Source organism: Bos indicus x Bos taurus, chromosome 29 (genome assembly GCF_003369695.1).
Source record: "Bos indicus x Bos taurus breed Angus x Brahman F1 hybrid chromosome 29, Bos_hybrid_MaternalHap_v2.0, whole genome shotgun sequence".
NCBI classification, from domain to species: Eukaryota; Metazoa; Chordata; class Mammalia; order Artiodactyla; family Bovidae; genus Bos; species Bos indicus x Bos taurus.
Genome location: NC_040104.1, coordinates 39,865,239 through 39,892,582, shown reverse-complemented (window position 1 = coordinate 39,892,582; position 27,344 = coordinate 39,865,239). Strand labels below are relative to the sequence as shown.

Genomic DNA, 27,344 nt, shown 5'->3' with positions numbered 1-27,344 from the left:
CCAATGAGCTGGCTTTTCACGTCAGGTGGTCAAACTGTTGATGGAGCTTGGCATCAGCTCTTGCTCAGGGTTGATTTCCTTTAGGATTGACTGGCTTACTCTCTTTACTGTCCAAGGTACTCTCAAGAGTCTTCTGCAGCACAGTTTGAAAGCATCAATTCTTCGGCACTCAGCCTTCTTGATGGTCCAACTCTCACATATATATGGTACTTAATGGATGTAATGATACTTCAGAAAGCCAAAACCAATAGAAAAATTAGATGCTATTTTGCACAGTGTTCCCTGCCCCCCACAGGCTCCAATATTGTGTGAACCTTGATTTTATTGCTGGTTCCATTCCATACTAATACTGACTCATGGGAACATTATGAAATCTAAGTCAATTTCTGTATCTTAAATTAGCATCTCAGTGTTAACCCATATAGGTTTGTAAGGATCAAATGAAATACTTATGGTTGGGACACATTTAAGTACTTAATAAATTGTAGATATATTGTTGTTATTGATGATGTTATTTAGCACCTGTCCCAAGGATGGAATAACCTGACCAAAAATAGGAGTTGAAAAGAAGTTTAGGATCAATATGGAATCTTGACATTCAGTTGAAATCAATTGACCTTTCCTGAGTGTTTGTATAGAGGCATTGCAAAATTTTTAAATGTCAGCATCTGCTACTTATTTTAAGTGGAGTGAGGAGGGGGATGATGATGAGGGTAATAGACAAAGCTTGTTGTATATTATTATGTGTCAGGTGCTGTACTTAATACTTTATAGAAATTAATTCATCTTATCCTCACATCAATCCTGTGAGATAAGAACAATCTGTAGATGAGGAAACTGAGATGCAGAGAGGGTAAGTAACTTGCTCCATTCCTAAGCTTAGATCAGAGCTGGGAGGTATACTTGGAAGTCTGATTCTAGAGCTCATGCTTGTCTGCTGTGAATGGGAGGGGGAAAGCACATACATGTTGTACAAAGTTTTATCACATCAGGTAGGAATATAGGGAAAAAATGTTCCAAATAAGGCAGAAGTTCCATCAGAATTTAAATATTTATGCAGTAATGAAAATGTGCTTAGCTCTGACTTTAGAGGCCATGCTTCTAGCCACTGTGTCATGCCACCTCTCCATTTGGCAAAATCCTTTTTGAAAGTATGTGCAATTGAGAAAATAAACCAAAAAATTAACCAGGCCATATCCTTTAACTCTCTTGCTGTGTTTAAAAATAGTAATCAAATTGCATGGTTAGAACAATAATATATTACATCTGTATTTGTATAGTCAACTGGAAGATGTTATGATTAAGCCTAGAGATGTTGACAGTTAATCCTTTGTCATCTCTGCCTGTCTTTCAGCAACCACTTAATGTGACTGCATAGACGCTTGAGTCCACTCCCTTAATTTTTACAAACAGGGTCATTAAAATGTCACAAGTTACAATAAATTGTTCAAGATGAGATAGCTAGTCATTGACAGAGCTGGAACTCGAGCACATTTCCTAAAGCCAAGTCCCATATTTTCCAAGTTTAATTCAACAAATATTTACTGAGCAATAATAATTATATTGTGAGGCAATGACAAGGAGGGTGTGAGCTTACAAGCAGAAGATGGTTCTGGCTCTTGAGAAGCTTATAATCTAGAAGCAAAGGCAAACATGCCCACATATAATTATAAAACTCACCATAATGGAACGTCTTCAGTAGCAGGGAAGATCCCACATACTGTCACCCTCTGCCTCTCTTTATCACTCCGCACACGTAGGGTTTATTCAAGGAGTTCTGCCCTGCTAAATTGCTAGCCTGTCTATAGTTTGCTAATTTATCCCAAGCATAGTTCCTGGTACAGCATAGGAACTCAATAAATATTTATTGAACGGAATGTAAAAACACAAAAGCAAAAAAAATAATGTGAAATCACAGAGGAGGGAATGATTAATTAAATGTGAATTTGAAATATACAGGCCAAAGCAAAGCCAATTAGGCAAAACTTTACGAAAATGTCAAGTCTCTAAGGAGAGGAGATCATTCAGCTGGAAGAGAGCTTGTCATCTCTATTAATCCATACCCTGCCTTTAGGCCAATCCACAGATAAATTACCTCTGACAAGTCAGAATCTGTTTGTTTGTTTTTTTTTAACCTTTTGATAAATATAGAAAGTATCATTCATCAGAAAAATAAGAACATGTAAAACTTAGACCAAAGACTGATTCCAGTTTATGATTCTTTCTCAAATTCTAAGTGTTAAAGCCCTCCAAAAGCTGGGTAGGCTGTTTCAAGGGGAATCTTAGTGGTATGTGTCAGACTGTCCCGAAGTTGGAGGAAGGTTCATTTTATATTTGTTCCAGATCAATTCTGTAAATAACATTATTCAACTTTATTCTTGTGTTTTATCTTTTCTGCAGTTTATTTCCTTAGTTTATGACTGCTTCCTCCTTCCTTTCCTATCTTTGTTTTTGACCTTCCTTCCTTCTCGTTCCTCTTTCTGTTCTTCCTTATTTCCTCTTCCCCTTCCCCTCTCTCTTTTTTCAGTTATGAGACAATACCATAATTTTCTGCACAGTTTGTTTTTCATACATTTCCTCCCTCATGAAACTCAGCACAGGGAATGGCACATGCTTGTGCCCTGCCTAGGGCCCCCACACTTTGCCGCACTACCTGGCCTTCTCCTGAAAACCAGGAAAGAATCAGAAGCGTAGAGCATTGGAAGAATGAGGAGTCCAGTACTTGGGAATAGCTCACCCAGAATGTTATATGTGTTAGACTTCCAGGAGTCTGATCAAAAGCCAAGAATCTCCACCCTATTTAAGTTAATATACTTTATTTAAATTGTTGAGTTTTTAAGGCTTGAACAAAAGCACATTGATGGCTTATACACAGTACTTGTAGCATTCAGTGCTCTAGTTACTGTATTAAGAACTAAAGACTATATGTATTTTTTATACTCTTGGGTAAGACAAGTGTATAAACAGCAAGTACAAAAATATGTTAATAGATACACTCTACAAAAATATAAAATTCATGACTGATAACAAAATCTGGGGGAGGAGTTAAAATGTAGAATATATACACTTGAAGTTAAATTATTATCAGTTTAAAATATATTGTTATGAATGTAAGATATTTTATGCAAGCCATATGGTAACTACAGAGAAAATGCATATAGAAGATACACAAGAAAATGGAAAAGGAGTCAAATTATGTCACTACAAAAAATAAGTCAATGAAATCCGAAGGAATATAGCAATAGTCGAAAAGAGGTACAAGAAAGCTACAAGACAGACAGAAAACAATGAACAAAATGATAATCGTCCTTCTCTATCAGTTTGTTGTTCAGTCGCTCAGTCATGTCCCACTCTTCGCGACCCCATGGACCATGGACTGCAGCGTGCCAGGCTACCCTATCCTTCACCATCTCCTGAAGTTGGCTTAGACTCATGTCCACTGTATCAGTGATGCCATCCAACCATCTCATTCTCTGCACCCTTCTCCTCCTGCCTTCAATCTTTCCCAGCATCAGGGTCTTTTCCAATGAGCTGGCTCTTCGCATCAGGTGGCCAAAGTATCGGAGCTTCAGCATCAGTCCTTCCAATGAATATTCAGAGTTGAATTCCTTTAGGATGGACTGATTGGATCTCCTTGCAGTCCAAGGAACTCTCAAGACTCTTCTTCAACACCACAGTTCAAAAACATCAATTCTTCAGTGCTCAGTCTTCTTTATGATCCAACTCTCACATCTGTACATGACTACTGGAAAAAGCATAGCTTTGACTAGATGGACTTTTATTGGCAAAGTAATGTCTCTGCTTTTTAATATGCTGTCTAGCTTTGAAGTTAAACTTCACAGTCAACAGACATAGAATGGCTGAATGGGAGAAAAAAGATTAAACTATATATTGTCTATAAAATAGTCACTTTAGATTTAAGGACAGATATAGGCTGAAAGTATAAGGATGGAGAAAGATATTATAGGCAGATAGTAACCAAAAGAAAGCAGGGATGGCCATACTTGTATCAAACAAAATAGACTAAGTCAAAAACTTCCAAGAGAGACATTTGTTGTTTAATCACTAAGTTGTGTCCACCTCTTTTGTGATCCTGTGGACTATAGCCCACCAGGCTCCTCTGTCCATGGGATTTCCCAGGCAAGAATACTGGAATGTGTTGCCATTTTCTTCTCCAGGGGATTACCCGATGCAGGGATTGAACATGTGTGTCCTGCTTGTCAGGCACATTCTTTACCACTGAGTTACCAGGGAAGCCCAAGAGAGATACTATCTTATCATAAAAAGGTCAATTCACCAGGAAGATAAGATAAAACAGTTATAACAATATGCCCAACTTCAGAGCATCCAAATATAGATCTTCCTTGACTTACAATGGAATTAAAATATGTTGAAAATGTCACCTACCAAAAATGTATTTAATATACCTAACCTATCAAACATCATAGCTTAGCTTAGGCTACCTTAAACATGCTGATAACATTTACATTAGCCTGCAGTTGGGCAAAATCATTTAACACAAAGCCTATTTTATCATAGTGTTGAATATCTCATGTGATTTATTGACTACTGTAATGAATGTATGTAATAGAATGGCTGTATGGGTACAAAATGTTTGTAAGTGTATTGGTTTACCCCTGTGATCACACAGGTGATTGGGAACTGTGGCTTGCTTCTGTTGCTGAGTATGGTACTATATATCAGTGCTGCTGCTGCTGCTAAGTCGCTTCAGTCGTGTCCGACTCTGTGCAACCCCATAGACGGTAGCCCACCAGGCCCTGCCATCCCTGGGATTCTCCAGGCAAGAACACTGGAGTGGGTTGCCATTTCCTCCTCCAATGCATGAAAGTGAAAAGTGAAAGTGAAGTCACTCAGTCGTGTCTGACTCAGCGACCCCATGGACTGCAGCCTAACAGGCTCCTCCATCCATGGGATTTTCCAGGCAAGAGTACTGGAGTGGGTTGCCATTGCCACTAGCCTGGGAAAAGATTAGAAATCAAAAATTGAAGTACTATTTCTGCTAATGTGTATCACTGTCCCATCATTGTAAAGTATAAAAATTACAAATTGAGTCATTGTAAGTCAGATAGTCTGCACATGAGGCAAACATTGACAGAACTGAAGGGAGAAATAAACAGCAACACAATAATAGAAGATTTCAACAATGGATAGAACACCCAGAAAAAAGAACAATGATGGAGCAGAGGAGTCAAATAACATTATAGTTTAAAAGAATCTAACAAATACACAGAGCATTTTGACCAATAGCAGCAGAATGCATATTCCTCTCATGTGTACAGGAAACATTCTACAGAATAGACCACATGGTAGTTCACAAAATACGGTCTGGCAATGTTAAGATGTAAATCATACCAAATATATTTCCAACCACATGGAATGAAACTAAAAATCAACTGCAGAATGAAAACTGGAAAATTCACACATATTTGGAAATTAAACAATACATTCTTAAACAACCAGTGAATCAAAGAACAAAGCAAATGAAAAACTTAGAAATATCTTGAGAAATAAAAACAAAACACAATATATCAAAACTTGTGGAATATGGCAACTGAAGTATTAAAAAGGAAGTTTATAGTAATAAACAACTATCTTTGAAAAGAGAAAAGATCTGAAATAAACAACATAAGTTTATATTTCAAGGAACTAAAAAAAAAAAAAAAAAAAATTAGCCTAACCCAAAGTTAACAGAAGGAATAAAACAGTTAAGATTAGAATAGACATGAATGAAGTAAAGAATAGGAAAATAGAAAAAAATTAACAAAATTAAGAGATATTTTAAAAAATAAAATTGACAATATTTAGCTACACTGTGTGTGCTCAGATGCTCAGTCGTGTCTGACTCTCTGTGGCCCCATGGACTGTAGCCCACCAGACTCCTCTGTCCATAGAATTTTCCAGGCAGGAATGCTGGAATGGGCTGCCACTTCCCCTCCAGGTGATCTTCCTGACCAAGGTATCAAACCTCATCTCTTGTGTCTCCTGCACTGGCAGGCAGATTCTTTACCACTAGTGCCACGGGGGAAGCCCTTAGCTACATTAACTAAAGGAAAAAGAAAAGACTCAAAGAAAATGAAGAACGAAAGAGGAGATGTTGCATTTGATGTCACAGAAATTAAAAGGACTAGGACTAACTATGAACCATTACATACTGACAAAAGTTGGATAACAGAAGAAATGGGTAAATTTTTAGAAATAAACAATCTAAAAAGACTGAATCCTGAAGAAATAAAAAAAAAAAAAAAATCTGAACAGACCTATAAATAGTAAGAGGATTAAATCAGTAAAGAATAACTTCCCAAAAAGAAAAAGCTCAGGACCAGACGGTTTCACTGGTGAGATATACCAGACATTTAAGAGGGAAAAATAACAGTCCTAAAACTCTTCCAGAAATTGAAAATACATAAATACTTATAAGCCCACATTAATATACCAAAGCCAGTAAACAACAACAAAAACTTCAGACCAATATTCCTAATGAATGAAGGCAACAGTCCTCCATAAAATAGCAAATCAAATTCAATAACACACTGAAAGCATCACACATCATGACCAAGTATGATTTATCCTTGGTTTATCCTTGATTTATCCATAAATAGTTCAACATATGAAAACAATCAGTGTGATCACAGTAGCAGAACAAAAAATAAACATCAATGATCATCCCAACAGGCGCAGAGACACTAACAAATCTCAACATTCTTTCATGATACAAAAACACTGAACAAACTAGGAATAGAGGTAAATAACTTTGACATAATAAAGGTCTTGGATGAAAGGCCTATAGCTAACATTGTACTCAATGGTGAAAAACAGAAAGCTTTTCTCTAGGATCAAGAACAAGAAAAGATGCCCCTTGTCATCATTTCTAATCAATGTTGTAAGTTCTAAACAGAGAAATTAGGAAGAAAAACAAAAGTCTTGTAAATCAGAAAAGGAAGAAGTAAAATTATCTCTGTTCACAGAAAACATTATCTCATGTGTAAAAACCCCTGAAGATGCCAGTCATAAACACACCCAGAGATACTGTTAGAACTAATAAGTAAATTCAGCAAAGTTACAGTACGCAAAATCAATATACAAAAATCAGTGGTTAACTTATATGCAAAGTACATCATGAGAAACGCTGGGCTGGAAGAAGCACAAGCTGGAATCAAGATTGCCAGGAGAAATATCAATAACCTCAGATATGCAGATGACACCACCCTATGGCAGAAAGTGAAGAGGAACTAAAAAGCCTCTTGATGAAAGCGAAAGAGGAGAGTGAAAAAGTTGGCTTAAAGCTCAACATTCAGAAAACTAAGATCATGGCATCTGGTCCCATCACTTCATGGCAAATAAATGGGGAAACAATGGAAATAGTGTCAGACTTTATTTTTGGGGGCTCCAAAATCACTGCAGATGGTGACTGCAGCCATGAAATTAAAAGACGCTTACTCCTTGGAAGGAAAGTTATGACCAACCTAGATAGCATATTCAAAAGCAGAGACATTACTTTGCCAACAAAGGTCCACCTAGTCAAGGCTATGGTTTTTCCAGTAGTAATGTATGGATGTAACAGTTGGACTGTAAAGAAAGCTGAGCGCTGAAGAATTGATGCTTTTGAACTGTGGTGTTGGAGAAGACTCTTGCGAGTCCCTTGGACTGCAAGGAGATCCAACCAGTCCATTCTGAAGGAGATCAGCCCTGGGATTTCTTTGGAAGGAATGATGCTGAAGCTGAAACTCCAGTACTTTGGCCACCTCATGTGAAGAGTTGACTCATTGGAAAACACTCTGATGCTGGGAGGGATTGGGGGCAGAAAGAGAAGCAGATGACAGAGGATGAGATGGCTGGATGGCATCACCGACTTGATGGACATGAGTTTGAGTGAACTCTGGGAGATGGTGATGGACACGGAGGCCTGGTGTGCTGCAATTCATGGGGTCGCAAAGAGTTGGACACGACTGAGTGACTGAACTGAACAATGAAAAATTTCAATAGAAAACTAAACAAGCTCATCTGTGATAATGAAAAAAAAATAGAACTTAAATTTTACTAAGGGAGTAAAAATTGCGTATACTGTGAACTACAAGACTTTTTTTTTTTTTTTAAAGAACTAAGCAGGACACCTATTACGGATAATAATGCTTAATTTTTTTAACTTTCCAACTTAATGATGGGAAGGAAGAGAAGATGTCATGTTGCCTTGCTGCTCCCTAATATATACTTGTATTAATATCCCATGAAATATGTACACCTTTTGGATTATATCAAATTAAGAAAAGATGTCAAGAGGAGAAGGGGTCAACAGAGGATAAGATTGTCGGGGGCCTGTGTAATTTCCTCAGTTCTGTCTTGCCGCAGCAAAAATTTGAAATGGTGGGCCAGTGTTACAGCTCTGTTACAGCTCAGGTTTATTTGGCAAGCAAAGGAAAATACATCCTCAAGACATGAGGGTGAACTGACCCAAAAGCAGTTCAACATTGGCTCCTGTTTTATAGGCTTTCTCTCCTCCCCCTGAGCCTGCCGTATGTAAACTGGGCTAGCCAGGAGAGCTGTTTGTTTCACCTGAGGTTCTCACTCCAGTCGGTGGATTTTCTTTTGTTCCATTTTCTGTGGGCTTTTCCTTCCTTTGTCTTTTAGCCATCGACATTTTGGACTCCTTTTTTCCTATTCTAACTAACAAGGTGATTGGGTGGCATCACCAACTTAGTGGACATGAGTTTGAGCAAACTCCTGGAGAAGACTGGAGTGCTGCAGTCCAAGGGGTCGCAGAGAGTCGGATGTGATGTTTTTGTTGACTGAACATCAACGACAAGAGGAGCGTGACTTTGGTGGCTGGAGTTTAGGATTCTCTCCCTGCTCTACTGCTGACTGGCTTCTGACTTGGGGAGCCACTCCCCTTTTTGCACCATCTAGCTATAAAGGGAGAACAGCTTGAAAACTCTTGAGAGAAAAGCACAGCTGTCAGGAAGTACAGCTCTTATGAATGAAGATCTGGCTAAAATAAACAGAAGCTGTTTCTTTTTTTAGTATCGAATATTATAAGACCACTAGCAAATTCTTCAAAAAGATAAATTCATACACTTGTACCACTCAGCCACACTAAATATTTTACACAATAACCTCACAATGCTTTGCTATTTTGTGTTTAAATTCAAAATGCTTATCTGTTCATTTTACACTTGAGATGTAAAACATAGACTGGGATACATGTGTGGTAATAACCACTGAAGGATGATTTCATCTATTTTCTTGCTCAATGTATTTTAATAAACATTGAATGCCTTTTGTGCTTGACTCAGAGGATGGATGCAAATGAAAAAATAAAAAAGCCTTCTCCCTTCCCTATTGACTATTGATTAGGTTATGATTGAGGAGAATGGCACAGACAGGTAATAATGCAATCTTTTTTAAATATGATCGTAAGTATTACAGTAGAGAAGCATAGGTGCTAACAAGTTTATAATGGGACAGTGACTTGATCTGTTCTGGGAGGGGGTGGGGCAGTGTCCAGGAATGCTTTCTTGAAAGGTGACATTTGATTTGAGCTTCTGGGAGGAATTTCTGAATACAAGAGTGTTTGGGATGGCAATCTGGTAGGAAGTAAGGTCAGGTAAATTTGTTTTGGAGCCCTGCTGCATAATAAGCCCACTCTTTTTAGACTGCATTGTGTGTTTCATTGAGATAGCTTTCAGGAGATTGTATCATTTTTTTTTTATGAATGGTGAACGTCTTTTAATATTTTTTTAAATTGTAGCACACATGCAGTGAACTATGTAAAACATTCATACAGTTAAAATGAATGATTGTGAATGAAGCATTCAGATAACCAACAAGCAATTTATCACCCTGGGATCTGCTTCCACTCTCTGCACTCTTCTTTCTTAACCCCTTCCTCATCCATAGGTATCCACTCTCCTGAATCTTGTGATAGTCCTATTCTTTTAATGGCTCCCCTAGAAATCATGATATGTCCTTAACTTATCAAAGCCTGTGGCTATCATACCTTCATCTTCCTCCCAGATGACACAGACCATTGAAAACTTGTGTTGTTATATTCTCAATACCAAAAAAAAAAAAATTTTTAAGGGTATAGGAAAAATTTTAAAATGAGCCATAGTTCCACCACTAACGGTGGTTAGAGCTGCTTTCATTCTGGTGTTTGATCTGTTAGTCACTTTTAATTCACACATACATATTTTGGAAAATTCTGCATGGCAGAACCACTGTGGCCAAAATAGAAATTTAAAAAGACAAACTGGGGGGAAATATTTGTACCACAAAGAAAGAGCTGATTTTCCAATTTGCAAAAACATCCTAGAAATCATTAAGAAGTAGATAGAGTTAGAATGCCCACCCACAAAAACATATAAGTCAGGAGGTGGTATCTTGATGCACCCCACCAAAGGGTGAGTAAGAATGAATTATGTGGAGCTGTGAAGAGGGCAAGAATCAGGAGCAGTGTGCACAAGCTGGGACTCAGTGCAGGTGTTCACCACAGCCTGTGTATCTGGAGGGTGAAACCATGGAGTGAACCACAGACAAGGCTGGTGAAAGCCGCAGAGGCTAGATCACACAGTGCAGGATGGCGGACCATGCAAGACTCTTTAAACATAGTGCTGTCTGTAGGGATAAAGATCCCCAGAAAATGAAGCTTTATTGGCAGTTCTGGATCATAAAGATGGTAGAACACTGAAGAATTGATGCTTTCAAACTGTAGTGCTGAAGAGGACTCTTGAGAGTCCCTTGGACTGCAAGCAGATCCAACCAGTCCATCCTAAAGGAAATCAACTCTGAATATTCATCGGAAGGACTGATGCTGAAGCTGAAGCTCCCATACTTTGGCCACCTCATGAGAAGAGCTGACTCATTGGGAAAGACCCTGATGCTGGGATAGATTAAAGGCAGGAGGAGAAGGGGAAGGCAGAGAATGAGATGGTTGGATGGCAACACCGACTCAGTGGACATGCTGCTGCTAGTTGCTTCTGTCACATCTGACTCTGTGCAACCCCATAGACAGCAGCCCACCAGGCTCCGCCATCCCTGGGATTCTCCAGACAAGAACAGTGGAGTGGGTTGCTATTTCTTTCTCCAATCAATGGACATGAGTGTGAGCAAATTCTGGGAGATGGTGAAGAACAGGGAAGCCTGGCCTGCTGCAGTCCTTGGGGTCACAAAGAGTCAGACATGACTTAGCAACTGAACAACAAACCTAATCAGGTTCTCACTTTAGAAGAAGTGGCTCTGGCCACTACATGAGCATGAATTGGCATAAGGCAGCTGCCAGCAGCCAGTTACAAAGCTGGTTCACCAGTTTTACAGAGAAGTGATGGTGGCTTAGACTAGGATGGTCCTCATGGCGACTGAGGGAAATAGACAAAAGTGGAAGATACTTACACAGACAGTACTGCAGTGCATAACTGAATATGCCAGGTGGGCCTGGAAAGACCACAGGACGAGTGATAATACTTTGATCTTGAAGGATGAGGACAAAATTTTTGTGATACTGTGGTTCATCACTTAGGTTAAATTGTTAAAATATCTACATTATAAGTGATTATCACCTTCTCATCTATATTCATTTCAGATTCTCTAAGAAATGTCATGTAACCTGTTTTCCTTTTTCTCTAGTAGTGTTACAGAATTTGTTATAGTAGAATAAATGTGCATTTCCTGAAAACCGTTTGACAGCTTGACCTTTTCAATTCAGATTAATCCCCTCCCCACTAACATCCACCCAAATCCAAGTATATTAGTGAGAATTTGGGACCTTTTGAAATTTTTTTCTAACTCCTGTTAAATCCTCTGTCCAGTTAAATCTCTATAGCAGTAGGGATGTATCCTGCACTATTAATTCATGCTTGCTTTTGCCTCATGAGATTTATGATTAAATTAGTATAAGTATTTTGTAAATAATTTTAGAATCTAAAGTACTTTAAATATTCTTGGTTATCTTAGTTTGAAAGGTAATTGTGCTTAGTTCTGAAGATTGGGCTTAAGGTTATTAGATGTAGAAGAATGATTAATTCATTTGCATTTGTGGCATCTCTATTCTTTGCAGTGACAGGAATTCACTGTATACGTTTTGCAAATTAAGAGAAATTGCCTCTAATACTTCATACCATTTTATGATTATTTAACACATGACTTGTAGCTGCTAAAAGGCTTTTCTGCTAACCAGCCTCCTGTTAGCAAGCACTTAGTTCTTCTTTTGTAATTAATATTTTCATACACATAGAGTGCCTAAAGGAAGTTTTATCTGGAAAAAATCTGCATAGTGTTTTAATGCAATACAATTTATTTAGCAATTCATCTTTGCTATGTATGTTTTATTAAAAAATCAAGCCAGGATTTTATTTTTAAGCCCCTGCTTTAAAATGGGATTATATGAAATCATGTGTGTGAAACTTGAAAACAGTAAAGCACTATAGAATTTAAAGAATCTCCCATTCAAAAAACATAAGGAAACAAAAAATCCCTGCTAATGGTTGTTCTGCAGAGTCAGTGCGAGGTCAAAGAGAGGTCAGTAAGATATATCTCATCTAGGCATTGCCCTGTACACCATCTGCCCATGTTAAATCACAGTGATAAGTAGGATGTAGACTTGTGCGCTGCTAATTCTTATTTTGCCAGACTTTCATGTCATCTTATGGTCATTACAGTTGACCAATTACAGTTGACCAAATTGAATTATCTTTAATTAGTAGGTCTGTCTCATATACAGTGGACTAGTTGGACATATTTATCTGTTTAAGTGGTCTGTCCTCAGACTTGGAAAGCCAAATGTCATTTTTGAAGAGAAAAAAAAATGGGGGAAGGGAGACAGGAGGCTAGAATTATTTTATATGTTTAAAGGGAAAGTATAATGTCAACAGTCTTATGGTATGTTTAAAAGAAGTTTGCTATGGACTTTAAGCTCTTTGGAGGAAAGTAACATTAGTTATGCAATATATAATATTTATTTTTCTGTATAGACATGACATGCGGAGGTTATTAAAACAGAAATTCTACTGTCCTTGTGATGGGAAGAAATAGCTCATTCCAAAGAACTCATTCATAACAGATTTAGGTCCCAATGAAGATTTATAATATCTTTGCCAAGAAATTTTCTGTCTTGCTGCAAGCTGCACACGCCATTACAAGATTACAATGGATTCACACTGATTTACTTCTGTATAGATTGATTTTTATACTTGAGAGGCAAATAGATGAGAACAGGACCTGTATTCCCTGAAGATGTGATGGGCCTTTGAGCAATGAAATCTGCCTGAAAAACTGGAGAAGCATCTATGGTTAGATAAGATTGGAGAGAACCAAACTTATCACTTCCTGACACTCTTGTTTGCTGGGGTGATGGTATATTGCCATCTCACATCGAATCCTACTGTACAGCCATGTGTCACAGTGACACCAGATAAATATGAAGTTCTCGAGGGCCTTATTTGACCCAGAAGTTCATTCAGCCAGTATCCCTTGATTCAGTATTAAAAAAGAAAAAAAAAAAAAAAAATGGGGGAGGGATGAGAGAGTGAGGAAGGAAGAGGAAGAGAAAAAAACCAAGATAATTTTCTGCCCCCTTTCTCACTGAATGTCACATGATGATCTATTTGCCGCAGTTTTGGTGTTTGTAGGTATTGACATCGACTCCTTGTTTCTCTTTTGGAAAGAAATACCATTAATGCCATTGTTGTTTCTACCCAACCGTTCAAGTCTTTATGTTTTTGTGACAGATTTCCTTAATATTTCAGAGTCAACATGAAAATTAACCTTAAAAAGTAGTTTGTTTCTGGAGCATTGGTGAATCAGATCGTTTTTAAAGATTTTTTTTTTAAATTCTTGGTTGTGCTGGGTCTTCATCGCTGTGTGGGGCTTTCTCTAGTTGCGGTGAGTGGGAGCTGCTCTGTGGCGGTGTGCCGCCTTCTCCTATTGTAAAGCCTGGGTGCCAGGAGCAAGGGCTTCAGCAGTCGCGTGTGGGCTCAGTAGTTGTGGCACATGGGCTTAGTCGCTCCATGACATGTGGGATCTTCTGGTGTTCCTTGCATTGCAAAGTGGATTCTTAGCTACTGGATCACCAGGGAAGCCCTGAATCAAATATGAGTTTCAAAAAATGTCAGCCACCCCCTTCATTCCTCTACTCTTTCCTTCTGTTCATCCATCCAGAAGTGTATTTATCAGAAGCCTGCTATGTACTGAGCAGGCAGTGTACTAGGTTCTTGGGAAAAAAATAGTCAATATTTTGAATGGAGACCCAGACCTGTCCTTTGAACTTACACTTACGGGTCAGTGGAGAAGGCAATGGCACCCCACTCCAGTACTCTTGTCTGGAAAATCCCATGGACGGAGGAGCCTGGTAGGCTGCAATCCATGGGGTCACTAAGAGTCGGACACGACTGAGCGACTTCACTTTCACTTTTCACTTTCATGCATTGGAGAAGGCAATGGCAACCCACTCCAGTGTTCTTACCTGGAGAATCCCAGGGACGGGGGAGCCTGGTGGGCTGTCGTCTATGGGGTCGCACAGGGTCGGACACGACTGAAGCGACTTAGCAGCAGCAGTAGCAGCAGCATATGGGTCAGTATTAATTAGCAAAGGTGTTTTGAATGCTTGCTGTGTCAGGCAAAGTATTTATATCAACCCCTCATGCAGAATTTGGGAAAGGTCTCTTTGGCGCAGCTACACAAAAAGAGGAAATACTGCTCCTTTCTTTTAGGATTTTTATTTACAATAATGATTACTCCAGGGAGTCCTAGTGTTGAAATGTAGAATTTATTGTAATTATGACTTTAGGAAGAAGAATCTTGTCAATTTAGTTAGAAATGAGGTCTATACTGCCCCAGCACCTAGTCAATTCATCAAGAAAGGTGGATCTGATGGCATCTGATGGTCTATAAATAAGAATTATATTCTGGGATTATATCATCTTTGTTTGGTGTTGCATAGATGGCAGTTTGCTTCTGAATTAAGCCAAAATTATTTTCTTAGGGATATGTGATAAGGACTACACGTTTTGGCAATAGATATGGAAAATTTTAAACAGAATAAAAACTCTAAGTACTGTTGTAATTAGCCTTTCACGTTCCTGAAAATACTGCATATGGTTTCTGCAATCATACTCAAATTTTAAAACAATCATGTCCTCTTTGGAAGGCAATTGCTTTAAATTGGATAGATTTCACTCATGTTTCAGTGAAAGAATTTGAAAATTCTGTTTTGGAAACCAAAATACTGGATGGCAGAACTGGATGTGTCTTTCACTTTAAAATGCAGTCTCTCTCTGTGGTGAATATATTTGTTGTGGTAAAGTATTTGAAAGGAAATCCTCAGAATAATTTGGGGTAAAGAAAAACACTGTTTTAGAATGAGCCAACCCATCAGTTTTGAACTTTGAAAATTGCTTTATTTTGAATCAGAAAGGATTGATAATTGCTCATAGTGCAAAGAATATATGTTCGTATTACAATATATAATCCTGTTCTAAGACACACTTCCGAATTTTAAAGGACTCTGGCAAAATGCTGTGATCTCCGTAATTTTTCTGAATGAATCAGTGTTGAGTTACCTCAGGATTTCGGCCTGGGTCCTGGCAAATCTCTCTCTGAGTAAGTGATTCCTGTAAACGTTGGGAATTGTTTCACAGGTTAACTTTCCCATCATTTGACACTGCTTATGCTATATTGTCTCAGCCTAGATACATCCTCTCTGGAAAGAAGGGTCCTGGTAGTCTGATAAGAAGCTCTCTTTCCTGAGGTCTGGATTTTGTGTGGGGGGAATCAGCTAGGAGAGGGACAAGCCAGCATGCCAAATCACGGGGAGCCTCTGTACTGTGGGGCTCCATCCAAAAAGGGTTTGTAGCACAGTGTACAGTCTTGTAGCCCAGCTGTGTGGGGCATTGATTGCTTCTGCCTGGAGCAGGGATACTGTCAAGTTGCTCTGAGTTGAGTCATCTATTGACAAAGAGCTACCAGCCCGCAGATACTGCTGTGCGGAGCTGCTCCGGCGGCTCCCACCGCTCCCACGATGCCCTGCTTATAGCAGCTGTCAGAGATACTGAGGGATCCACGGAAGGGGGAGGGAAAAAAAAAAAAAAGACTTTTTACAACTGCCTGGAAGAAAGGGGGTGTGAGCTGGGAGGCATTCCCGTGCAGAGCTGACCAAAGGCAGGGGTAGGCACCCTTGCAGTATGAACGCACACCTCACCAAGCAGCACAGCTGCCCCCGGGGCTCCGGTGGCACGGATGCGGGTAGGAGTGTGCCCACACTGATCAGAGATGCTCACTGCGCGTGTGGCTGGCAGAGGAGTCCTCAGGGGCTCGGGTACACCTCCCAGACTATGCCCCCGTCGGGAGCTGGGGGCCCGGCTTCAAACAGGACCAAGCTGGTCACCTTGTGGGACAGTGTGCGGAAAAGCCCCCGCAAGACGAGCACCAAGGGCAGAGGGGCTTGTGGGGAGCGCTGTGCTTGCCCACATGGCTGGATCAGCCCCGCACAGGTGAGCCTTTTCCTGTGACTTTGCCTTGACGGTCGATCGGGAGAAACCGAGAGCAAGTAGGGGATGGTGAGCATGGTTTGGAAACTTTGCCGAGTCTTCCTTGCTGACTCTGGGGTACGCTGGTGTGGTAAATGGTAGGCCAAGAAATCCCGTCGTTTTCATAGGTGTCTGTGGGCTCACACCTCTGGGCGGCCTGGGAAAGGCAAGGGATGCCCTGTTCCCTTTCTTTCAGTGACTTTTCCCCAAGTTCAACTTCTCTAGTCCTCAGATGATTTTACTATTTGGTCATAGTCTTTTAGCCCCATTTTTACTTCTAATCATTGTTAACTTTTTCTATTCTGTCTAGCCGAGGTTTGTATTTTGATTTTAAGGAAGAAAGAGAAAATGAACTTTAATCAGATACTTTCCATCTCTTTAAATATAAAGGAACATTTATTTCTTTAGCTATGGGATGCAGTGATTTGAAGTATGCTATTCTAATTTTATTCTGATAATGCTGTATACCTTTTTAGTAATGGAAGAGAAAATGTATCTGTACTTAATAATTCATTTTATAAACAAAAGGATTAGAACTGGAAGCAAACTAGAGGATGATTACACTCAGAATAAAATAATGAAACATTTCTTTTATTCATAGAAGCAATAAGGTGATTTATATTGAAAAGCACAACTCATATTCCCCTGTAACGTATTTCTGAAAGATGTTCAGAATCCTTTAATTTGATTCCTAGCTTATTCTTGCCCCAAACTACTAGCATTTTACCAGAAGTGAGATTAGCTCTTTTTTTTTTTTCCTGCCTCCATCCAGAAGAGGGAAAACAACTTCCTGTAAATGCTATAAAATATAAATAAAATGCACCTGTAATCATTGCCATAAATATAGAATTCCACTTGTAAATATTCATTGAAAAGAGAGAAGGTGTGTTTGAAGAAAAATGCCTTCTTGATCTTAAAATGATTTTAGCATAATTAAGAAGTAGATATTGATCATGAGTAAAATGTGGTCTGAGAGGTGTAGAGAATGTTCCAATTTTAATATTATTTTTTAAAGTAGTTGTTAAAATATATCACTAAATCTTAAAGCTGTAGTTACATGTACATGATCGTGTATATGGCTTTTGATGCATTAACATCATGCATTTCAGCATCTGGGTTTAAATCAAGAATATATTGTCATTTTAGAATTAAACTAGTTCAGCTTGAAATAAAGCTTGATGTTTGGAAACTCAGCTGTTGTTTTTTTAAGTTAACATGAATTCCAAACTGAATACACAGCCTTGACAGTTATGAGGTCTCTGTATATTCTTTTCCAATACATGTGTTTATATGTCTTTAACCTGTATCTCTTAATTGATTAGGTTTAAGTCTCTACGTAAGGCTTAAATAGAGAAGACAAGTGCTTCTAGCTTCTGGATTTTGCACAGAGTAATATGTGCAAATATACTTGACTGTTATAATTCTTTTTATCCAAGATGTTATAAACTTTTCATAATTTCTCAAAGCAAAATCTCTAATACTATAATAACTATGCTCTAAAAATCTTGGTACATTCCTCATCAACCAAGGGAAACTTTTCCCTTCTTTGGTTTTTAACAAAGTCAGCCTCCTACTTGCTTAAATTTATAGCCATTTAGAGCTTTAAAGATTGAAATAGACTCTGCAATGATAATTAAAGATCCAGTGGCATATGAGAAGGCAATAAAATGAGACAGCCACTGTCTCCCATTATTCTTTGCATATACATTTCTATAAATTTTTTTCTCTTATTCACATGTACTTTATCAATTGCTAAGAGCAGTTATCCCCAAATAATGAAGAACCAGTAACATATCTTTTAGGGTCTTCAATGTCATAACACTCTTCTATTACCTGTTTCTTCCACCCTTTTACTATCTGAGTCCTAAAAATGTGCTACATCAGATTGATCAGTCTCTTTTCATTCCAATCCCATTCTCATTCAAATATATTATGCTGAGTATTTTTTAATGTGTCTGTATATGCACATGTACATAGATTTTAATATATTTAAATATCTCTATAGTACCTGACTACTTGTATTATTAACATATTTTCATGTGAATATAATTGTATATATACATGCACATGCACATATAAAAATTAAAGTCCTATGTTATTCTTTTTGCTCCTAGAAATTCCTAGCTGTTATTACACAATATTTTTCCTCTCTGTATTAAGTATATTTCCTTTAGTTTCGATAGGTACTCAGAAATGATGCTCTATGTATATATGTGTGTGTGTGTGTGTGTGCATGTATATAACTATTAATTTACATATGCATCTAAAAATATAACTAATACTTGAAATAGATGTGTGTATGTACTATATGCCCATGTAAAGTATCACAGAAGCGTGTGTATATGTGTCCATTAAAACAAAGTGTGCTTTGAGAATTTTTGGATACTATCTTTACCCCTTAAATTAACTAACGATATCCTGTGAAATGTTTTAAAATAAAGGATAGAGGCTAGTGACAGTAAACATTAGTCTCATTGATAAGGCAGAAAGAAGGAAAGTGCACATTTGAGAGTTGCCTGGGGACCCGTGTGTGGTACAGCACGTGCCTGAGGGCTATTAAGTGTCTGGGAGCTGGGATCCTGCCCTTGGAGATAGCCGCTGTATTATGTGGAAATCGGCAGTGTGATTTCCGGCTGCTATAACACAGGGCCATGGTCATGACTTTGAGTTCCTCCCAAGGCTCTTGGCCAAGCTCCTGTTATTTGGGGTGCTGTGTACTAACAGGACTTTGTCATTATGTTGTTCCTAAACAGGAATAAAAACAGCTTCTGTCCCTTCTCAAAGAGTTTTCATTCCATTTGGATCTGTAGAATTAATATAACCATAATAATATGTAAGAAAATGGAAAATTATAGTATCCAGAACTGAGTTCTAGACTGCAAGATAATAGTATCGGCCTTGGGGGGTGGTGGGGAGAAATGTACCCATTGCTGCTTATGTGGCGTTTGTCCCCAGAGCAGACTGGTCTGGGGAGGCAGCACAAAACAGCGAATACTCAGAGACCAGGGTTCTGTGCGTTTGTTCTTTATTCATTCATTCTTCATTTGTTTATTCAGCAATCATTTCCTGAGTGCCTACTATATGCCACTCTGCCAGACTCTGTGGATATAATAGGAAACAAAGTAATGTAGATACGACCCCTACCATTATGGAGCTCAGGACGTACAGTGGCATGCAACACTTAACAAATATATCATTATATATGCAGAATTATAGCATCATTAATCAGAATTTGGAAGTGAAGCAAAGTTCAATGGACAGCTGCAAATTCCATAGTAATTGTATATTCAAGATAGAGAGGGACCACGAAGGAGTAAGAGGAAAAGATCCTGTTTTAGAAGAAAAGATACTGTTTCTCTCTATGCTTGGATTTTCTGTTTGTAAAATTAGGATAAAAATAGTACTTAACTTATGGTGAGGAATGACGAACATAGTATGTGCAAAGCACTTCGCACAGTGCTCACAGCTAGTAGAGACTCAATAAATATTTGTGGAGTGAATGAGTGAATGAATGAATCATAAATCCACAATAAAAGTTCACTACTATTCACCGATTCCTTCATTCGTTTTACCTGTTTTTCTTGGAAGAGAAGGAGGTAAATCAGTGAAGACTTCGCAGGGGTAGTGACTCTGAGACTGAATTGAATTAACTCCTGAAAAAAAAATGTGTGTTTATCAAGTGGGCAAAGAGGGAGATGCTTTGGGGGCAAAGAGAACAAATGCCAAAACACACAGAACGCCCTGGTGCCTTGTGGAACTGCCCCCACTTCTGCTGCCCATGCCAAATAGGCGGGGTGAGCCTTGGAGACAGTCTCGCTGGGCTGGCAGCATTGAGCCACCATGGGGTTTGAGATCTCTGCCTCTCTGTGTCTGGCCTTATGGTCAAAGAACCCGTCTAGGCCTCAGTTTCTCTGAAAGTGTTGCTCACTCAGTCCTGTCCAACTCCTTGCGACCCCATGGACTGCAGCTGCCAGGCTCCTTGGCCCATGGAATTTTCCAGGCAAGAATACTGGAGTGGGTTGCCATTTGCCACTCCAGGGGATCTTCCTGACCCAGGGATTGAACCTATGTCTCTTGCATTGGCAGGCAGATTCTTTACCTCCAGGGCCACCTCTATGTCTAAGAAAACTGGTTTTCCTAAATGAATCTCTGTATCTCTTCCAAAACTAATATTCTGTGGCTTTCTCATCTGACATCCATTAATTAATGAGAAGCACTTTAAAGAATAAATCCTTTAGAGCTGGATAATCCAAAGTGTGAACTTACTCTCTGTGACCTCACTTGCTTAACCTCTTTGAGACTCATTTGTCTTTTGTAAAATGTAGAATGATTCTATCACGTTGCAGTAAAGTGTCATAAGAAGTGAAAGTACTCTATAGTCAAGGCTATGGTTTTTCCTGTGGTCATGTATGGATGTGAGAGTTGGACTGTGAAGAAGGCTGAGCGCCGAAGAATTGAGGCTTTTAAACTGTGGTGTTGGAGAAGACTCTTGAGAGTCCCTTGGACTGCAAGGAGATCCAACCAGTCCATTCTGAAGGAGACCAGCCCTGGGATTTCTTTGGAAGGAATGATGCTAAAGCTGAAACTCCAGTACTTTGGCCACCTCATGTGAAGAGTTGACTCATTGGAAAAGACTCTGATGCTGGGAGGGATTGGGCGCAGGAGGAGAAGGGGACGACAGAGGATGAGATGGCTGGATGGCATCACTGACTCGATGGACGTGAGTCTGAGTAAACTCCGGGAGTTGGTGATGGACAGGGAGGCCTGGCGTGCTGCAATTCATGGGGTCACGAAGAGTCGGACACGACTGAGCGACTGATCTGATCTGATAGTAAGAGCCTGGCATGGGCACTTAGCACACAGGAATCGTTCAGTTAAAGAAACATTACCTGTGATGAGTAGTGATATCCAAATTATGTTTTTTAACCTGAAGAACATTTTCCATCAAATTAATTATCAGTATTGTGGTCCCTCATTAAAATGTCTAGCTTGTCGACTGAATCTTCTGATGTCTCACTTACACTGATGGAGCTTAGGCTAGGCAACTGTCCAGAAACACTGGCACAGTACCACATGATGATGGGGTAACATTTTGTCCTCCAGGGTTCTCAGAGGGTTACAGTGGTGTCCACTACGAAAAAAAAAATCATGTAAAATAGAGTCATATTGATGAACTAGCATTTTTGTAAGCTTGTATTCAGAGGTAGGTGATGTTGGATTTTCTCAGTAAGATATTCCTAGAACAACTGCATTTGAAATTTCGCCCAACTCTGTAAATCTTTCCTAACAGTCCCTCTACAGCTCCTCCAGAAATAGCAGTTTACAGGAACTTGAGAGCAGAGAATTTTTCAGTCCAAGGAGTAGGGTTGCCTAGGCTGAAATCTCAGGCTCAGCTTATGCCTCGTTAGAAAAGATCTGACACTTTGTTTAAACTCTGGGCTGCTGCTACTGATGCCTTCCATAGAGTCCCTTAAGGAAGACTAAGACTTTTTCATCTTTGGAAAACACCAACAGTCTCTAGGCAAGGGAAGAATAAGAGGTATCACAGAAGGAATAAAATCTCTGATCATTCCTTGGGCAGATCTGAAGCTCAACACTCCTGGCACCCCTGCTTCTGGATGCTGACATCAGCAGAACATTCTTACTAGGGCAGGACAGGAGAGACAAAGTATAGAGGGCGGAAAAGAAGAGAGCAAAGATGGCAGTATTTATCGAGCACTCACAATGCCCACCATGCGTGAAGCATTGTACTAGGGTCTTTACATTAATCATTTCTTGGAATTCTTTCAAAAACACTAAAAGAGTAGTGCTGTCATTCCCATTTTTTAGATGTAGAAACTGAGGCCAAAAGTAACTTGTTCTTGTTACTGAGAAAGGCAAGACTGATAAAGGCAGTTTTAAAGTCTATCCAGCTCCTTAACCTTTCTGCCTCATCTTACAGAAAGACCTATTTGAGATACAATGGAAGATAGAGTACCCTCAGGGACTTCTTTAATTCTTTAATTCAAATGGAAATTTCTTTAAGGAATTGGAGTGCTTTACGAGGTTGGTTGGACTGCCACTTCCTAGCAAAAGCCCAGATATCCCCATTCTAATTTCATTTTCTGGTCTGAAAGCCTGAGTTGGTTGAACCCTTAAAGAGCCCTTTGCTCTCTGGTTAAGAACCTTGCCGATTGAAGCAGTGGAGTAGATTCCCATAGTACTGATACGCAAATAAGGCATTTATCTTAGAAAGACCACATCATCTGTGGTTATTTGCAAATAGAATTCTGTCTTGCAATATTTGTGGTAAGGAATCAGGAACCATGTTTTCTAAACTTAATATAAGTACAAAATAGGAATAGAGATTGTCTTACTTAAGTCCAGGAATATCATCTCACATTGTTGATTAAAGGTGAATATCATGCACATAGTCTACCTACCTATGCATCTATTATGCAAGAATCAAATATCTCCCATATATATGGTGGTATGTGTGTGTGTCTGTATATATACATACATATATATATATGTCACACGAGTGTATGTTCCTCGGTTCTTTGTCTCGTCACAACAAAGATTTGGAGCGATGGACATTAAAGCCCTCGGTGTGTCACAGCTCTCGGGTCTTGGACACACCATGTTATAGCTGTTAGGCAAATCAGTGTTACAGCTCTATTTTATTTAGAAGATAGCAGGAGAATCCATCTTTGAAGCGTGAAGGCATGCCAACCCAAAGACTTGAAAAGAAGAGAGTGGAGGAGCGCGTGGGGGAGGGAGAGAGAGAGAGAAAGAGAGGGAGAGAGAGAGAAAGAGCACACACATGCAGGAGAGAAAGAGAGCCAGAAAGCGCTTTGGCTCCTCCTTTTATGTTTTTTCCTCCACCAGGGCCTGCCCCATGTAAACAGGGCTTAGCCAGGAGTGCTGTTTGTTCCTCCTGAAATCTTCACTCTGGTCCTCAGACCTTCCTTTGGCCTTCCTTTGTTCTATTTTCGCAGGCTTTTCCCTTCCTTGTCTTTTAGCCACCGCCATTTTGGACTCCTTTTCCCTATTCGACCTACCTAACATATATACTGCCATTTCTATTGGCCATTCTCTTCATTTTTTAAATATTGTTTTATCTTTTACAAATGTAGTGTCACTTATTTTATCCTCCATTCTCTACATTCATTCCTTTAATTTCCTAAGGGCATGTATATATATGTGTGTGTGTGTGTGTGTGTGTGTGTGTGTATAAATCATGTCAGAGCTGGATGGGGATTTAGAGGTCATCTACCGTATTTTCCAAAGGAGAACCTGAAACCTACGTACTGTCATTGTCCTTTTAACATTCCTGAAACCTAGGAAAGTTAAAAGACTTGCTCAAGGTCATTCAGTTTGTGGCAGGATTGGCCAGTGTCTGAACTCAGGATTCTTTTTACTGTTTCAAGCAGCTTTCCCTCTCTTGGCCCTTATTTGTTCCTCTCCGTGAAGTGTAATTACTGACAGAAAATTATTTAGCATGCAATTTGTTGATAATGCAGTGTTGGGCATTATGCAAAAAATTGCATAAACCTAATTTGTACATTCTTATAATTCAGACCACAGTCCCCAGTGAGATAAGGAGAGAGACAAGCCATTAGAAGTCATTTGAGAAACGCATGGAGGGACTTATGTACTGATAACGACAGGAAGGTGATGCTGGCATTTAGGAGAAGGGAGCCAAGGATACTAAATGCACTGTAATATGCAGAGCAGTCCTGCACAATAAAGAATGACCCCATACACTACATAGTTTTTAACATTTCATATTCATGGTTTTTTTTTTTTTTTTCCCTAAACTTAAAGTCAAATTCAGCTTTATAGACAAAGTATTTTCTGCAAAGATTTAATAATAATTTAATATTCTAGGAATGTAACTCCTGTGTAAATCAAGGAATCACTGCACTTTGCTCTGTTAGGAATTTTATCAGGATTTGATTCCTCATTTGGAAAATCCCTTTCTTGAGCAGTATTGCTGCTCCTGATACTTACGCCATCAGTACACCTCACCTGTATGAGTTTACATTTCTAAACGTCACCTACAAATATGTAGTCGAAGAGACTTGAGGATCCTTTTTATAGATATACAACCAAAGATTTTGAATAGGTAGCAACCCATGAAATATAGATATTTCTTCAAATTTCAGTAATGTTTTTAAAAAATATTTCATCCAATTGCCATACTCTATATTTTTAAAATGTTTTCACACAGTAAGAAATCTGTTTTGTGAAAATTGTGTGGAATTATTTATTTTAGAGGTTTCTGATGTTTATAGTATTGCTTTGATGTGGTTGCGAAGGTCATTTACACTCAATTTCCCTGTAAGTACTTAGGAACCTGAGATTTATTAATATATATTCCCTATTCCTCATTTTTTATCAAAGGATAGAGTTTCAAGATCTGTTGAAGTACTAGAAATCAAATCAAATGCATACCTTTACATGAGGGGAAGTTCCAAATAAGGATAGAGAGATAATGATTGATATGTAAGTAGGCAGGCAGATAAACTTCCTCAGCAGCCTGCCCTATAATAAAATAGGAAATTATTTTGACACTGAAGTTATAAATAAAGTCCAATTTATTTGCAAAACTATGACTTTTTGCTTTTTTCTCTTTAACCACCAGCAATCTTGCTAGATTATCTACATTTCAACTAAAATATTTCCTTTGCTCCCTTATTATATGCAAATCCATTATTACTTCTTCCAACACTAATTTTCAATCTAAGAGCCAGCCTATGTCTGTTCTTTTGCTGTGCTTCATGTAGGATATAACTGGTCTCTTTATTCCGTTTAAATCTAAATGTATTCATTATAAATACATGCCATCATTTGACTACTTTATTACATTTTCAGGTATAGTTGGGTTCACAGATTGCCATATCGAAAACATATTATTTTAATATAAAGTACTTTCTTTGTATTTCTTCTTTTACTTCAGTTAGGCATTATTTTAAAAATACGTAGGCAGTTGTATTATCCATGAATTTCATTTCAGATAGATAAAAGGTATTGTAAAATAGATCCTATAAAATGGAAAGGCTGAGTAGAATTGAGAACACTGGTTAGATATTTGAAATTGTTATGCGTCTTGTTAAATGTGTGCATTTAGCTTGTCTTCCAACTAGACCACAAGTCAGCAAAGTGTAGCCTCCAGGTCAAATCCAACTCGCTACCTGTTTTTGTATAGCCTCTGAGCCAAGAATTTTTAAAAATACTTTTGGTAGCTGAAGAAAAGAAAAATAATAAACTTAGTATAATTTTGTAAAAATGATATGATGTCCCAATTATACTATCTATAAAGAAAGCTTTATTGGAACACAGCCAGGCTCATTTGTTTGCATATTATCTATGGCTACTTCGATGCTGCAACTGCAGAGATAAGTTGTTGAAATACAGGCTGTAGGGCTGGAAAGTCCTAAAATATTTACTCTCTGGCTCTTTCTAGAAAGTTTGCCAACCTCTGCAATAGAATTTCAGCTTTCTATTTTCTTCTGATGTAATGTCCCATTCTGCCTAACAAGGCCTATCTTGTTTAAAAATCTGGGTTAAGCACCCTCCTCTCTAATCCTTTCCAGTCGGTTTTAGTTCCCCAAAACTCTACGTAGTGGTGTCCTCACAGTTAGCAATTACCTGGCATTGTGGTTAGTTGCTTCTTTCTCAGGACCCTGATCAGAGAGTGAAAGTTTCCTCATAGACACTTACAGTCTCCAGCTGTCCAGTCATCTCTTTTTGACAATTTTTTAGTATCATTATTAAGTTATGTTTTTGGACCTAGAATTCTTGGCTGCATTGGGGACTGTGGAGAGGAGAGATGGGATCGTTTCTACCTTTATGTCTAGCTGGTCGTCATGCATAATTCACCTATCACATTGTTTTACTGTTATTAATAAGTGTCTGCTTCACTAAGCTGAATTCAATGAGAGCACAGTCTGTTTATTTATCCTTGTTTCCCCAGTAACCCATCCTGCAGCAATAGGTCAGTTTGCTACAATCAATCATTAGATTCATTTCTGAATGGATATTAGCATGGGGCCTTGTATATAAAGGTTTTAAATTTTGAATTTGATTTATTGTTGTTATTATTACTCATTATGCAAGTGCCTTAAGATCAAGAGTGACATCTTCTGCCCTTCAAGTAGCTCTATGTAATAACAAACAGATTTGAACCAAGAGTTATTAGCATAGATTAATCATTTTGCGTATTTATCTTGTTTTTAGTTTGACTCAGATTCTTCTTTTTGGTGGTGCTTGTGAAATATGGGAATCACACTGTTCAGAAATTATGTTCTGCCTTCAAGTGGGTCATGCCGTTCAGTGATGGAAGGTACTGACCAGCACTCTGAGAGGACAAGCAGAAAAAGAAAATCTGATTGTACAGTTTCTTTGTCTTATTTAGGAGTCACTTGCTCTCTAAAAGGTTGAAATAACATTTGAACTATTATTTTATAATTAGTTTTTGTACAGTCTCTGGTAGACTGCATGACCTTTTTTCTCCATCATTTTCATCATTAAATGTAAGTGCTCAGAGTAGAGTAGTTGGCATCACACATTAAAAATCCATAACTGAACACATTTGCACTTTATTCTGATAGGCTGTGTGATTTAGTTAGTTGGCAACATTGTTATAGTTTTCCAGTAATTACTTTTAAAGTGAATGGAATTTAAAATTATATAAATAATTCCTAGATTTATACTACATTTTAGAATGATTAGAAAATATATCTGCCTATGTCAGATTGGGAAAATAGTCTTAGAAAATGATTTCTGATTCTGTTTTTATAATGGTTATTCATTTCTCTGATATTTTAT

The 27,344-nt window shown here is 38.5% G+C and overlaps 1 protein-coding gene across 15 annotated transcripts in view; it reads left to right on the top strand.

Annotated features, from left to right (window-relative positions):
• Positions 1 to 27,344, top strand: part of DLG2 (discs large MAGUK scaffold protein 2) — a 2,318,993-nt gene that overhangs the window by 1,357,109 nt on the left and 934,540 nt on the right. The window contains exon 1 of one of the 15 annotated variants that reach the window (XM_027532392.1): positions 15,986 to 16,496. The exons of 13 other annotated variants lie outside the window; for them this stretch is intronic. In XM_027532392.1, the coding sequence (XP_027388193.1) occupies positions 16,188 to 16,496 (309 nt within the window). In that variant the 5' untranslated portion in view covers positions 15,986 to 16,187. Of the gene's footprint in view, positions 1 to 15,985; positions 16,497 to 27,344 lie in introns of those variants that run through there. One more of the 15 variants, XM_027532396.1, reaches the window with a different exon arrangement.